General features: G+C 46.6%; 1 protein-coding gene across 2 annotated transcripts in view; it reads right to left on the bottom strand.

Annotated features, from left to right (window-relative positions):
- Positions 1 to 16,342, bottom strand: part of TBCE (tubulin folding cofactor E) — a 750,803-nt gene that overhangs the window by 568,978 nt on the left and 165,483 nt on the right. For both annotated transcript variants that reach the window (XM_082250252.1, XM_082250253.1), the window contains exon 3: positions 2,276 to 2,360. In XM_082250252.1, the coding sequence (XP_082106378.1) occupies positions 2,276 to 2,360 (85 nt within the window). The remainder of the gene's footprint in view (positions 1 to 2,275; positions 2,361 to 16,342) is intronic.

The following is a 16,342-nucleotide window of genomic DNA, read 5'->3' as shown; positions in this document are numbered from 1 at the left end:
AATCTGCCGCCATCTGATCCTGTCCGCCAAAAGCAGACGGATGGTGGTTCTATTTTCTATCCATCCCGTGGATCAGATCAGATGGCATCGGATGGAAAGAGACAGACAGTCTGTTTTCATCCAATTGCGCTAGAGGAGAGTGGGGTTCTAGTCGTATTTATGTGTAAATTTAGTATCCGTTTTATTAAATAAAGCTTGGTTTTTAGTTTAAAAAAAAAAAAAAACTGGCTCCTAACTTTTTTTAGCTGGCTCCTAGATTTCAGGAAAATTTGTCAAGCCCTGACTAGATGTATTATTGATAACTAGAATGTAGCAATCTGACATAAAGCATGTTGTACCATGCAACAGTGTGTAAAGCTACATCCTATATAATTCATCTTCTTTAGTCATTCATCCATTAGCAATGTAGTCCAACTACAGATGAATTACTGCAAAATATGAGCATGCACCAAATCCTATTTTGATGCAAACCTGCTGAGATTTTCCATGTTATGCACATATATGGGTGCCATCTCTTTCCGTTACTTCTGACATAGGTATTGTATGTATGTGGTCTCCAACTATGCAATCCCCCATCCAGTGTGTTTACAAACTACAAGATGGTGTTTTTAGACTAGTTACAAAAAAAATCTCAAAATTTTAATCAGTCAGTACTACAAGTTCTAATAATATCTAACATAAATGTCCTGCATTTTATATTGCACATACTGAATATAAGGCTACTTACACCATAATTTAACTTCTTTAGTCAGAGCCAGTGGTGTATTTAGGTTTTGTGCTGCCCTAGGCCTGACTAAACTTGGGCACTCCCTAGATTAAATATGACCCACCACTTCCTGTAAAGGCCACACCCCTTCCTGTCTATGACCCACCCTGTCATCTGTAAACCACAATCTGATGCAGCAAACACAAGTCCAAATATCTTATAAGATTGGAGTAATCTTACTAATCCCGTGACATATTGGGACATATTGACATATGAGGTGAGCAGCTCCAAAATAATATTGCAATCATATACAATTAAAAGTCCTAATTTTATATTATGAAATTCAGTACGCTCGCTCGAGGACAAGGATGTTTAAAGAAATGAAATTATATTATTGACATGGTGGATGCCATACCAGGGGGCGGGGGAGGGGAGGCGGAGCATTAGGCTGCAGTGCCACACTTATTAGCATTGGCAGCTGTCAGCCAGTTGTATTAAGTGTGGTCAGGGGCCTGCGGTCTGTTTGAATGTCCTCAACAGCCAGTATGCTAATACCAGGAGGTAGCAGTGTGACCGCTTTATGGGGCTGCCAGACTGATTTGCCTCCTGGACCATGCCCTCTGGCCCAATTTGCCCCATAAGACTGACACTATACTAAAAGAGTAGCGCAAGCCGGTGGGGACCCTTTTTGTGCAGAAGTTGGGAGAAGGCTGTTTTTTTTTTCCTTGCAGGGTGCAGCTTTTTTTGCTGCCCCCCTGCAAAGTGCCGCCCTAGGCCTGGGCCTTGTTGGCCTAGGCCAAGATACAGCACTGGTCAGAGCAATATAGTCCAAGCACAATTCTCATTCATGCACATGAACATGCAACTCTCACATCATGTCTTCATGTACTGTAAATTCACTGAGCTTTTCCACGCTACAGTCATAATTAACTTACACTTAATCACAAAACTAGCATCTGAGGACACAACACAGCAATTTTCTTTTTTTTTACAGTTAGTACAGTGTGCACAGACAACAAGGTCCTCACAGACTTGAGAAACAGGCACCTACTGATGGAACGCCCAGGAGGTACTAACCACCTTGATGGAGAGCTCAATAACAGTGAAGGGAGGCTCCTGACTCTTAATCGTATATGCCTGCACAATCTACTGCCAAATCAAACAGGAAATGCCAAGCCTCTCATTGAGCCATATCCATAAAAAAAAAGCGATAAAAGCTATATGGCCTCCGTCCATACTTCTGAAGAATGACTGGAGGCCTATAGCAGAGAGGGGGGTTTTATGCCCAGGGAGGACTTCCCATAAGAAGTGCTAAGTATTTGTTATGCCTAGTGTCCTACTCCTGTAGGTGGGGCTATAAAACCCTGTTTTGTCATGGATAAAGAAGAAGCAGCTGTGTCCGTCAATGAACATAAGAGGGAAAATTTTTTTTTTCCCCATAGCTTCAAAAACCTACAGCCTTTAGAACCACTTAAATCTAGTAAATTGATGTAAAGATGGGAAATGATCAGATTGGAACACATTATGTTTCAATTGTCTGTACATAATCACAAATCTCTTAGAAATTACCTGCATGTAAAATATCTTCTTCCCTCATGAGAGCCATCGTGTTTTCCTCTCAAAGGATTGTCCCACTCTATTCCTAGCCAAAGTCCTAAAAAAAAAAAAAAATAACTTTATCAAGCATAACAATAAGAATGTGCAATCAAATAAAGACGTAATTATAGTATTAAACCAAAGAAATATATGTATTCCTGCACTTATGGTGTGTAATATATGGGTAATATGTGCTGGTAATGGGCGCTCTAATAAAGTGCTGTGCCTTTAATATAAAATTAACTTGTGTGGAACGCTACCAAGAATTGGGGAAACCTACCCCTTATTAGACTTTGTGATTAATGTGTAAACCAAGTAACTCCTAATAATCAACAATATATAAATAATGCATAAAAATAATCTTCATAAAAAGTCTCAAATAATAAATCTTCATGAATGTGGAATAAAGTTATCCATCATGCAAAAGTGCTGTAGATTAAAAAAAAAAAAAAAGTATAATTTGTCCTCCCCTTCGGTATGCCCATTCACTCACCAGCTGCTATGGACCTCAGTGACAGGAGTCAAATGTGCTTTATAAGTATCCTGGGTAAGATGGTCCTTGTTGTCCTCCTCACTGGCTTGGCTCTTCAGTGTTTAGGAAGATAAAGTACTTCTGCATGTGTGTGAATTGCCTTTTGTTTCACTTGACCCTCCCTTCTAGATTGTAAACTCCAACGAGCAGGTCCCTCTAATTCCTCCTGTATTGAATTGTATTGTAACTGTATTGTCTTCCCTCACATTGTAAAGCACTGCGCAAACTGTTGGCGCTATATAAATCCTGTATAATAATAATAATAATAAAAAGGCAAAGGAGATCCACATAGCGTAATTCCATTTATTACCTAAAATCAACAGGTTAAAAACATATCCACTCACATTTGTTTGAAGGTATACAAGCATAGAAAACTATGCTTTGTGCGTCTCAAAGGCTGGATATAACGTCACTACCCAGGGTCAGCTGATGCGTTTTGCCCCTCCCACAGGGCAATATCAAAGGTTATCCTCGGGTAGTGTGGTATGCTCATTTATAGAGTGATACACCTCCTCTTTGAGCCAATATATCACTGTGGTTCCTGGTTCATATGGTGGCAGCGGGTGGTGGCATATCCGGCCAATGAGACGCATGCCGGTGTGAACTTCAGGTTTGGGTTTTCTATGCTTGTACACCTTCATACAAATGTGAGTGGATATATTTTTAACCTGTTGGTTTTAAGTAATAAATGGAATTAGGCTATCGTGGATCTCTTTTGCCATTTTATCCAAACATATGCACGAGTATTTTACCTCCCTAAACACTGAGGAGCCAAGCCAGTGAGGAGGACAACAAGGACCAGCATACCCAGGATATCTATAAAGCGAATTTGACTCCTGTCACTGGAGGTCCACAGCAGCTGGTGAGTGAGTGGGCACACTGAAGGGGAGTATGAACTGCAGTTTATTTGAATCTACAGCACTTTGGCACTTTGCATGATAGATAAATTTATAACCCAATTATGAAGTTTTAATATCACTGAGAGTTTTTCTGAAAGTTATGTTGATGAATTTATGTATTATTTTTTTTATATATTGTTGATTATTAGGAGTTACTTGGTTTACACATTAATCACAAAGTCTAATAGGGGGTAGGTTCCCCAATTCTGGGTAGCGCTCAACACAAGTTAATTTATAATAATAATAATACAATACATCGAAACCACCCTTCTTTTATTAATGCATGTACCCCAACATTTATAGACACATCATGTGTAATAATTATAAAATATAGCCATTACAAAGCTCACTAAATATTTACATTTAGCATTCATGCAATCACATTACTCCCTTTTCTGAGAAATTTAGTACACAATATCTGAAAATATTACCATTACAAAATTTTTGCCTAAAAAATGACTCCCGCCTTAGAAAACCTCTGCCCTTTCCTGTTATCCATTAAGAAAAAAAACCTCTCTCTAGAGAAAGATATACAGTTCAATTTTAGGCAGGTGTGAAAAAATGCTGAAAATTAAGAATGCTTTCTAAAACAGAAGTGTTAATTGTTTATTTTTATCAATTAACAAAACAAGAAGTAAATTAACAGAAGAAAAATCCATATCAATTCAATATTTGGTGTGACCACCCTTCAAAACATCACAGATTCTTCAATCATCTAGGTTTACTTGCACACAGTTTTTTTTCTTCATGTATTCCTAGACAGAATCGATAATGATGAAATCAGGGCTCTGTGGGAGCCAGCCCACTAATTCCAGGACACAATATGTACAGTATATTTGCCTAATGAAGTTTATAGGGGGATTTGGGTGTTAAAATATACCCTTGCAAGTGTTTTAAAGCAAAGAGAAATTGTTCTTGTGTTTAGCTACTGTAACACCAAAGCCAGCAGATTATTAGCATGCATAAAGAAAGGGATGTATTCCAGAGATAAGACTATAATCCTTCCACTTTATAAAACTCTGGTCCGACCGCATCTGGAGTATTCTGTCCAGTTCTGGTCGCAAGTCCTCAGGAGGGATGTGCTGGAGCTGGAGAGAGTCCAGAGAAGGGCAACTAAACTGATTAAGGGGTTGGAGGACCTTAACTATGAAGAGCGGCTGCAATCGCTCGATTTATTCTCCCTGGAGAAGAGACGTCTGAGGGGGGACATGATAGCAATTTATAAATATCTTAATGGGGATCTCAGCTTAGAAAAAAAGCTGTTCATTCGAAGGAATTGCATGAGGACACAAGGACATAAAATGTGATTAGAGGAGAAGCGTTTTAACCTCAGGCAACTAGGAGGGTTCTTTACTGTTAGGGCTACAAGATTGTGGAATTGTCTACCACAAGAGGTGGTTTCTGAGGGTAGTATGGTGGCTTTCAAAAGACTCTTAGACTTACATCTCAAGGATCAGGACATTAAGGGCTATGTGAGATGATTACAGCCACACACACCTACACAGGTTGAACTGGATGGACTATTGTCTTTATTCAACCTCACCTACTATGTAACACGGGGGCTCTAGTGGTAGATGCGTTTTCAAGGCAATCGCGTCAGTCAGAACTTTGGTTTTTGGGCATGGCAGCCCATTTTTATTAAAAGGCATGAGGAAAGTCCATAACATATAGGGTTTCCCATGCAGGGGTTCTTCTCCAGTCAACATATGGCAAACAGAAAATACTAGCCTACCTGGCTCTTAGGCTTTCACTCAGATTTTCATTAGTAATACCTCTGCTCTTTATGCTGGTCCCCAGACCATGAATTCTCCGAAGCTGACCGCTTCACTCTGGCCTTAGTCCTCAGGCCGTCACCTGTCTCTTGCAGACACACACGTGCTCTGGCTGCCACCTGCAGCCTCTGACTCCTAGAGACCAACTGTCTCTCTTGGGCGGAGCCCTCTCCAACTGAGAGCTTAGAGGTCTTCCTAGACCTTCATTATAAGGGCTGTGTGCACTTGAGCACACACCCTGCTGGCCATCCACAAAACATGGACACAGTGTTGGGAGATTCCATCACACCCAAGACACTATGGAATCTCCAAACTACAGAGCCCTCATCCAGGTATACCAAAAACCTGGAGAAAGCTGCAAAAGCAGTTTTCTCCACTGCACATCTACGCCCTGCACGGGGCCAACGTGCACACTCTGTCTCCTTTAAATGACCATTTTCACCATGACAGAGTCTCGACCTGTCACACTATGCATAGAGTTAAGCCGTCTGTGACCTGTGTCAGACAGAAGCTGCAAAATCCTTTTTGATATAGAGGAGTTACATAGTTGGTCAGGTTGAAAAAAAAGTCCTTGCTTCATGCTACAACTGACATCCCACTCTGGGACCATTTGGAGATCCCCAACCGCGCACTGATTCCCATTTCTGCCAGCCCACTAATTCCAGGACACAATGTGTACAGTATATTTGCCTAATGAAGTCTATAGGGGAATTTGGGTGTTAAAATATACCCTTGCAAGTGTTTTAAAGCAAAGAGAAATGGTTCTTGTGTTTAGCTATTGTAACACGGGGGCGCTAGTGGTAGATGCGTTTTTCAAGGCATTTGTGTCAGTCAGAACTTTGGTTTTAGGGCATGGCAGCCTGTCAGGGACCCAGACACCGCTGTGCAGCCTACGATCCATCTAGCCGAGTGCGCATGCGCGTGCTTCATGACACACATTGTACCAACCCAGCCGCCTCTTAAGGATCGCTCACCCTCTCATCCGGCGTTGGATTATCGTCAGCTTCCTTGTACCTTTGACCTGTGTCCTGTTTCCTGTTGTGACCCCCGGCTTGCTCCACGGATCTGCTTCTGCCTGATAACTTGTGTACTGACTCTGGCTTGCTCCACGGATCTGCTTCTGCCTGATAACTTGTGTACTGACCCCGGCTTGCTGTTACTTGGACTGACCACACGTGTATGACCCCCGGCCTGGCATTTACCACTGCACTGCTTGCTTTCACTGGAGCTTCTCAGAAGGGACCCGGATATCCCTCTCAGCCATCCACCTGCACCACCACAAGCATCCAGTGCTACTTGGGTCGCGTCACCTCCTGTCTCACTTCCAGGGGTGATTCGCACCAAACTGCAAGGAAAGCCCTCTCAGCACTTCGGCCTCCACCCAGTGATCTGACAGTATAATCCAGCCACGTCAGAGGCCGACAGAGGCGCTTCCCAGCTCGAGGCACTGTGTCAGCAAGTTTCCAGTCTGACCCAAGCAGTTCAAAGACTGCAGGATGGCTACTTCCAGCTGGAGGGTCGAGTATTAAATCTCACAGGCTCACCACCTCCTGCTGACCCCAATCAACCTCCTGCCAGCTTGGTGCCTGTCTCCTCTCCGCAAGGACCAGTTATGGCTTCCGCACCTGAACCCAGGGTCCCCACTCCTCAACGCTTTTGTGGGGAGCGAAGAAAATTCAGGTCTTTTAAAAACGCCTGTCTTCTGTACTTGGCACTTCAACCTAGAACCTTCTCTTCCGAGACGGTCAAAGTGGGGTTTATAATCTCTCTGCTGGCTGAAGAGCCCCAGACCTGGGCTCATAACCTCCTGGAGAAAGAGTCCAGCCCTGAATTCCGTGACCTCTTTCTTTGAGGCCATGGCCCAACTATATGAGGATCCGCAACGTACAGTCACGACCGAATCCGCTCTGCACGCCTTACAGCAGAATAAACGTCCTGTGGAGGATTACACCCTTGACTTTCGCCAATGGGCCGCGGACACGAACTGGAATGAGGCAGCCCTTAAGTACCAGTACCAACACGGACTGTCTGAAGCCTTTAAGGACAAACTGGCTCGGGTAGAGGCCCCCGCATCTTTGGAAGACCTGATCTCACTAGCGATTCAGCTGGACAGGCGCTTGCGGGAGAGACGCTCGGCGCGTCTTCAAGGGGCTCGACCCACCTGGGTACTGCCCAAGGTTCCATTTGCTGCCTCACCACATCCTGGGCCTTCCGCCACCACGGGACCTGAGGGGGAGCCTATGCAAATAGGGCTGATCCATTCCTCTTTGACCCCTAAAGAGAGGCAACGTCGACGCCAGGCCAATCTCTGCCTTTACTGTGGGGAATCCGGCCACTTCTTGCGCAGCTGCCCAGTAAGGCCCAGTAAGTGCTACACCCGACCTCTGCTGAGTTGTCAAATTGCCAAACCATCTCCTGCTCATCTTGTTCTCCCTGTCTCCCTATAGGTAGCAGAAGAGAAGATTCCGCTCCTGGCAATCATTGACTCTGGGGCAAGCAGCTGCTTCTTGGACCACTCACTAGCCAAGAGATTGGGTGTCCCTCTGCAAGCCAAGAAGCAACAACTCCATATCCTGTTAGCGGATGGCACCTTGCCCAGTTCTGGACCAGTCAGTGAAGAGACACACCCCATCTTCACCAAAATGGACTCCCATCACCAAGAGTTCCTTTGCTTTGATGTCCTGTCCTCACCTATGTTTCCTATCATCTTAGGACTTCCTTGGCTTCAGGCCCATAATCCGCAAATTGATTGGGTTAATAAAAAGATCGCCTTTACCTCTAACTATTGTCTGAATCATTGCCTCCCTTCAGGATCCAATATCCCTGCTGCCTGCCTGCCTGTCGGTCCAGTATTGGATCTTCCTGAAAACGTCCCCACAGTCTATGGGGAATTCACAGACGTTTTCGACAAGAAAAAGGCCGAAGCTCTTCCTCCGCACCGACCCTACGACTGTCCTATCGAGCTTCTTCCAGGTGCAGAGATTCCTTTCGGGAGGATATTCCCTCTGTCAGAAAAAGAATTGGAGACCCTCCGAGTCTATGTTAATGAAAACCTGGAAAAAGGTTTTATTCGCCCCTCTGCTTCACCAGCAGGAGCCGGCATATTCTTTGTGGAAAAGAAGGACGGTACCCTAAGACCCTGTGTGGACTACCGGGAACATAATAAGGTGACTATTAAAAATCGGTACCCTCTACCCCTTATTACAGAACTGTTCCAACGCTTCCGCTCAGCCCGGATCTTCACAAAATTGGATCTTCGCGGAGCTTACAACCTAGTCCGCATCCGGAAGGGGGATGAATGGAAAACGGCCTTTAGAACTTGTTTTGGCCATTTCTAGTACTTGGTCATGCCCTTCGGGCTATGTAATGCTCCGGCCACCTTCCAACATCTGGTCAACGATATCTTCCGGGAATTCCTGGATAACTTCCTCATCGTCTACTTGGACGATATACTCCTCTTTTCTCCCAACCTTGAGCTCCACCGGGTCCATGTTAAGAGAGTAGTCTACCCTAAGGGAACATGGTCTTTATGTAAAGGCAGAATAGTGTGAGTTCAAAAAGAGCTCCATCCAATTCCTGGGGCTTATTATTTCCACCAACGGCATTTCCATGGACCCACAAAAGGTGAAGTCCATCCTGGAATGGCCAGCTCCCACCGATAAGAAGGGGGTCCAATGATTCGTGGGGTTTGCCAACTTCTATAGAAGATTTATAAAAGGATTCTCCACAATTATTTCACCTATTACCCAGCTGACTCGTCAACAGGTCAGTTTCCATTGGTCACAAGAGGCTCAAATGGCTTTCGAAAAGGTAAAAACCTTGTTTATCTCGGCACCTATTCTTCAGCATCCTGACCCAGCCATATCCTATGTGCTTGAAGTAGATGCATCAGAAATAGCCACTGGAGCAATTTTGTCTCAACGTCTAGGCCCAAAGGCCCTTCTTCACCCAGTTGCCTTTTTCTCCCGGAAAATGACTCCTCCTGAGAGGAACTATGATGTGGGGGACCGGGAACTTCTGGCCATAAAATTTGCTTTGGAGGAATGGCAATACCTACTGGAAGGGGCTGCTCATCCCATCATGATTTACACAGACCACAAAAACCTGGAATATCTCAGGACAGCTAAACGCCTGAGACACCGTCAGGCCCGATGGGCCTTGTTCTTTTCTCGATTTAACTTTCACCTAACCTACAGACCAGGATCGAAGAATGGGAAGGCAGACGCCCTTTCCGAGATGTTTCCAGACATTCCAAATATGACTGAGCCTAACACCATTCTTTTGGCTCAAAATTTTTTACTTAACCAGACCGATTTACGGTCAGCAATCCAGCAAGCTTCCGTTCAATGTATAGAGCCGGGTGTCTCTTCCTTGAGACGACAAGAAGGATTCTTATGGTACCGTGAAAAGATCTTTGTCCCAGAACAATCTAGACTACGGGTCTTGGAAACCTTACATGACCACAAGCTGGCCGGCCATTTCGGGATCCCTCCTTTTTACCCAACATCTAACCTGAGACATCAGTTCCTGCAGTACAGGACCGGATAACTGCCATTAAAACCAATTATCGACTGCTACAGGATAACATCGCAAAAGCTCAACAGGAGTACAAAAGATTCCACGATCTCGGGAAAGGGGAAAATCCTGCATTTTAAGATTGGGGATGAAGTCTGGCTCTCCTCAATCAACTTAAAGATCTCGTGCCCTTCTAAGAAATTAGGACCAAGGTTTATTGGACCCTTCAAGATCAGGAGGATCATCAACCCTGTGGCCTTTGAACTGGCCCTACCAGGCTCCTACAAGATTCATCCTGTGTTCCATGCTTCCCTGCTGAAGCCTGCAGTGCCTAGTCCCTTCCCAGGGAGGGAAGAGACGCCTCCACCCCCAATCACGGTGGAGGGGGGAAATCGGAATTCGAGGTCGAGTCCATCCTGGATTGTCGGAAGGAGGGTAATTCTACACAATACCTAATCAAATGGAAAGGTTACCCCCCTGAGGACAATACGTGGGAACCTGTAAGTAACATTCACGCCCCTAAACTCATAAAATAATTCCATGACAAATTCCCTGAAAAACAAGCCCAGTTGGGCATCCGGAGGCTGCCCTTTGGGGAGGGGACACTGTCAGGGACCCAGACGCCGCTGTGCGGCCTACGATCCATCTAGGCGAGTGCGCATGCGTCATGACGCACATTGTACCAACCCAGCCTCCTCTTAAGGATCGCCTGTTTGCTTGTGTACCAACCCCGGCTTGCGCCACGGACTTGTCTCTGCCTGATAACCTGTGTACCGACCCCGGCTTGCTCCACGGATCTGCTTCTGCCTGATAACTTGTGTACTGACCCCGGCTTGCTCCACGGATCTGCTTCTGCCTGATAACTTGTGTACTGACCCCGGCTTGCTGTTACTTGGACTGACCACACGTGTATGACCCCCAGCCTGGCATTTACCACTGCACTGCTTGCTTTCACTGAAGCTTCTCAGAAGGGACCCGGATATCCCTCTCAGCCATCCACCTGCACCACCACAAGCATCCAGTGCTACTTGGGTCACGTCACCTCCTGTCTCACTTCCAGGGGTGATTCGCACCGAGCTGCAAGGAAAGCCCTCTCAGCACTTCGGCCTCCACCCAGTGATCTGACAGACCATTTTTATTAATAGGGAAGGGGAAAGTCCATAACATATAGGGTTTCCCACGGAGGGGTTCTTCTCCAGTCAACATGTAGCAAACAGAAAATGCTAGCCTACCTGGCTCTTAGGCTTTCACTCAGATTTTCATTAGTAATACCTCTGCTCTTTATGCTGATACCCAGACCACAAATTCTCCGAAGCTGACAGCTTCACTCTGGCCTTAGTCCTCAGGCCGTCACCTGTCTCTTGCAGACACACACGTGCTCTGGCTGCCACCTGCAGCCTCTGACTCCTAGAGACCTCCTGTCTCTCTTGGGCAGACTCGGGTCCAACTGGGAGCTCTGAGGTCTTCCTAGACTTTCATTATAAGGGCTGTGTGCACACACCCTGCTGGCCATCCACAAAACATGGACACAGGGTTGGAGATTCCATCCCACCCAAGACACTATGCAATCTCCAAACTACAGAGCCCCATCCAGGTATACCAAAACCTGGAGAAAGCTGCAAAAGCAGTTTTCTCCACTGCACATCTACGCCCTGCAGTCCTGCACGGTGCCAACGTGCACACTCTGTGTCCTTTAAAAGACCATTTTCACCATGACAGAGTCTCGACCTGTCACACTATGCATAGAGTTAAGCCCTCTGTGACCTGTGTCAGACAGAAGCTGCAAAATCCTTTTTGATATAGAGGAGTTACATAGTTGGTCAGGTTGAAAAAAAAGTCCTTGCTGCATGCTACAACTGACATCCCACCATGGGCCTATTTGGAGATCCCCAACTGCGCACCGATTCCCATTTCTGCCTTACTCTGGCTCCCCCCCAAACTGCCCCCCCCCCCCCGAGCCCCCTAATGGCACATAGTTTGAAAATATGGTATTCCGACAAGCTTTTGTCCCCGTTTCCTCCTCTTCTTCCACTCCTGAATAATCCTGTTTCCGCCAGGGCTAAAGCGACCACACATTCTTGTGGTGGCCCACCCGCAGGTTTTCACAAGTGAGATGTTTTCCTGGGTCTTGCACCTTTCCATCTTGGTCTTCGATCCAAGAGATCTACGAGGCTCCTCCTGTTGAATTTTATTTCTACATCCAAATACGTCACTGAATAGCCCCTCTCAGATATCATAATACTTACCCATATCAGAAAACAGCCTTCGAGCACACCTGTCTGCACTCCTGGCACTATCTTCATGATATATTTTTCTCTCAACGCTAGCGGCGCTCTGGCTTCTCCACCCTATCTGTTCAAGTGGGAACATGACCTATCCCCCACTGATCCGGAAGATTGGAGCAAAGCCTTCTCCTTTAATACCATCACGATAGAGGCTGCCTACAAGGTCCTCCTCCGCTGGTACTGGGTCCCTGCCTACACTCCCAATTTAAACCCCTTATTTTGTGACAGATGTTTTCGAGATTGTGGTCTGCAGGGAGACAAAAATGGGATTTTTGACTTATTGCAAAATGCATTTCTCTGATGTTCATTGACACAGCTCCTGATATTCTTAACCATTGGGTTATACTGCACCCTACAGGAGTAGGATACTAGGCAGAAAAAAGTCTAGCTTAAACTATGGGAAGTCCCAGGGGGTATACTACCTCTCCCTGCTATAGGTACTCCGTTTTGTTACAAGAAGTGTAAGAAGAATTAAAACTCTACAGAGGGGTGGGTGCTGTGTCCGTCAATGAACATCAGAGAAATGGATTTTACGGTAAGTCAACAAACACATTTTCTCTATGGTTCATTGACAGACACAGCTCCTGATAGTCTTAACCATTGGGATGTCCCAAAGCAGTGTTAAACATGAGTGGTGGGAACAGCAAAAAATATTCCCAAGGCTAAACAGTAGCCAACCAGGCAACAGGAGCTCAACCACAACAACTGGAGCCCACCTGAAAAAACCAATACACACTCAAAGAGGATCAGGTTCTCTCAACAGCAGCCTGCAAAACCTTGCGGCAAAAAGAAGCATCCGCAAATGCCAACACATCCACTTTATAAAACTTTGTGAAAGTGTGCACCGATGACCAGGTCACTGGTCAAACCTGCGTCACTGATGCCTGATGACGGAAGGCACTAAGCACCCATGTATAGTGTGCCTTAACAGGGAAAGGAGGAACCTGACCTTGATGGAATAGGCCTAAATCACTGTCTGTCTGATCTATCTGGAAATGGTCGCAGAGAAAGCGGACAACCCTTTACGGGGGGCCAATCCGCGAGCACAAACAGTGAGTCTGACTTCCTGAAAGACTCCGCAGCTGTCAGGTACACCCTAATTGCCCAGACCACATCCAAGGCATGCAAGGCAATTTTCTTTTGGATGTTTAGGCCTGGGACACAGGGAAGACAACACAAGGTCTTCATTCAAATGAAAATCAAAGACAACCTTTGGAAGGAACGATGGACAGGGGCGAAGAACCACCTTATCTGTGTGAATCACCAGGTAAGGTAAACGACAGGATAGTGCGGCCAGTTCTGAAACCCTGCACGCGGAGGTGATAGCCACCAAAAAGGTCACCTTCTGCAGGGGAATCTCCCGAAGATTCTCAAAGAGAGGCTTCTGGAGGGCCAAAAGCACACAATTGAGGTCCAAAGGCAGCAATGGAAACCGCACTGGAGGAACTAAATGTCGGACACCCTTAAGAGAGGTACGCACCAGGGAGTGTGTGGCAAAAGGTCATTGGAAATAGACAACCAAAGCCGACACCTGGCCATTGATGCTACTCAAGGCCAATTTCTGTTCAAACCTCCTTTAAAATAAGGTCAAGATCCGAGCCACCGAAAAGGAGCAAAATTGAATCCCAAGAGACTCACACCACTCAATGTATGTCTTCCATGTACGATGGTAGATCTTCCTAGAAGTAGATTTCATAGCTTTTAACAGTGTAGGAGTCATCGAATCAGACAAAGCCTCTATCCTTTAGCACCTGGTGTTCAACAGCTAAGCCGTCAAAGCCAGGGACTGTAAAGCAGGATGGAAGATCGGTCCTTGCGACAGCAGATCCTCCCTGAAAGGAAGCTTCCAAGGAACGTCAGCAACCAGCCACACCAGATCGGCGTACAAAGCCCGGCAAGGCCAGTCCGGAGCCACTAAGTTGACCGAAATAATTTCTGCCTCGATCCTGCGTAGAAGTCTTGGCAAAAGCTTGAGAGGAGGGAAGGCATAAATCAGACGATACTGACCCCACAGGGCCACCAGCGCGTCTGTGGCGTCCGCCAGAGGATCCCGTGACCGAACCACAAACCTCTGCCCCTTAATGTTGAGCCGAGATGCCAACAAATCCACCTCAGGGATGTCCCACTGGAGACACAACTGATGAAACCCCTCCGAATGAAGGGACCACTCCCCTTGGTCCAAAGCCTGCTGACTGAGGTACGGCGTAGAGGGCTGGAACGACCCGTTCTACCCACCTTAGAATGCCAGCTACCTCAAGAGCCTCCAGGACACTTTTTGTGCCCCCTTGGTGAGGGACATAAGCCATGGCCGTGGCATTGTCCGATTGAATGCACACTGGATATCATTGAAGACAAATCTGTGCAATGGTAAAGGCACAGTCTGATCGCTCAGAGTTCCAAGACATTGATGGGTAGTTTGGACTCCAGTGTCCATATCCCCTGAGCAGAATGCTTGCTGAGGACGCCTCCCCCGTCGCAAAGGCTGACATCCATGGTGACCACTGTCCAATACAAGGGGAGGAAGGATTTGCCCAGCCGAAGCGTCAGAGAAGGAAGCCACAATATCAGGGACTCCTTTGCTCCCCGACTCACCCGGATATGATTGTCCAGAGACTGCAGAGTCTTGTCCCATTTGGCCAGAATCTCCCTTTGCAGGGACCTCATATGGGACTGTGCAAATGGAACCACCACAAAAAGGTAGACACCATCAGGCCCAGCACCCAAGTCCGGAGGGTTGACAATCTGCTGGACAGCAGGAGAAGAATTGCAAATTGCAATTTCTGCAGTTTGTTCAGAGGAAGGAGCATTCTGGCTAAGGACAGTTTCAGAGTCAGGCTCAGATAGTCCAGCTTTGTGGACGGAACAAGCGCAACATCTGAAAATGCAGAATCCAGCTTAACTCCTGCAGGAGTTTGTATTGTGATCTCCAGGTTTTCCACCTGAGCAGTAGGAGACTCCGCTCCCAGAAGGAGATTGTCCTAGTAGCCCAGCACCACGATCCCCCGTTGGCGTAACAAAGCTTGCACCGGGGCTAACACTTTTGTGAAGATCCAAGGAGCGGAGACAAGACCAAAGGGTAACGCCACAAACTGATAATGCTCCTCTCCCACGGCAAAGCGGAGAAAACGCTGGTGACTGTCACATGTTGGAATGTGAAGGTAGGCATCCTTGATGTTGATATAAGCAGGGAAATCCCCCTGATGCAGGGATGCCATGACCGTTCGAATGGACTCCAATCTGAACTTCTGCACCCGCACAAAGCAGTTCAGCGCCTTGAGGTCCAGGATTGGACGCATTTTGCCTGTCTTTCTGGGAACTGTGAACAGGTTTGAGTACACAAACGGACAATCACCCCTTGAAGCAACAGGTCTTGTACAGCCCCAAACAGACCCTGTAAGCGGTCCAGGGACAGGCGCAAGTTGGAAGAAAAGAACCTTGCCAGAGCACAAGAGCGAAACTCGATCTTGTAGCTGGACCGAATGACTTTGTGGACCAACTTGTCTTGTACCAGGAAATTCCACGGGTCCGGAAACCAACGAAAATGTCCCCCCACCCCTGATACGGGCGAGGGCGCATCTTCAAGCTGAAGGACCCTCGTCCATGGGTCTGGAGAAGACCGCTCTTGGCTTGCCAGACTGGGTTCGTTGGGATCATCCAGAGGAGGCCCTGAAAGGCTTAGAGCCCTTGTCTAAACCCTTAAGGACGAATAAACTTCTTATGAACCGAGAAGTAAAGCCCACGACTACGATGAGATTCCTTGCCCTTAGAAGCCTGCGGAAGAAAGGTACTCTTCCCCCCTGTGAGAACTTTTATGATGTCCTCCAGGGTAGCTCCAAAAAGGCGATCTCCTTGAAAGGGAAGATCAGTCAAGGCCTTTTTAGAAGTCTGGTCCGCAGATCAGCATTTGAGCCAAAAGAGACACGCCAAAGGACCACTGCCGAAAGCGAAAACCGCACCACTAGAGGAGTAGCATCTAAAGAGGCATTTACAGATAAACTGCAGCCCCTGGACCAGCTGGTCCGCCAGCTCAGCAAAGG

This window comes from Pelophylax lessonae, assembly GCF_965119305.1.
Source record: "Pelophylax lessonae genome assembly, chromosome: 3".
Classification (NCBI taxonomy): domain Eukaryota; kingdom Metazoa; phylum Chordata; class Amphibia; order Anura; family Ranidae; genus Pelophylax; species Pelophylax lessonae.
Note: the sequence above shows the minus strand (reverse complement) of the source record. Positions and strands in the feature narration are given on the sequence as shown.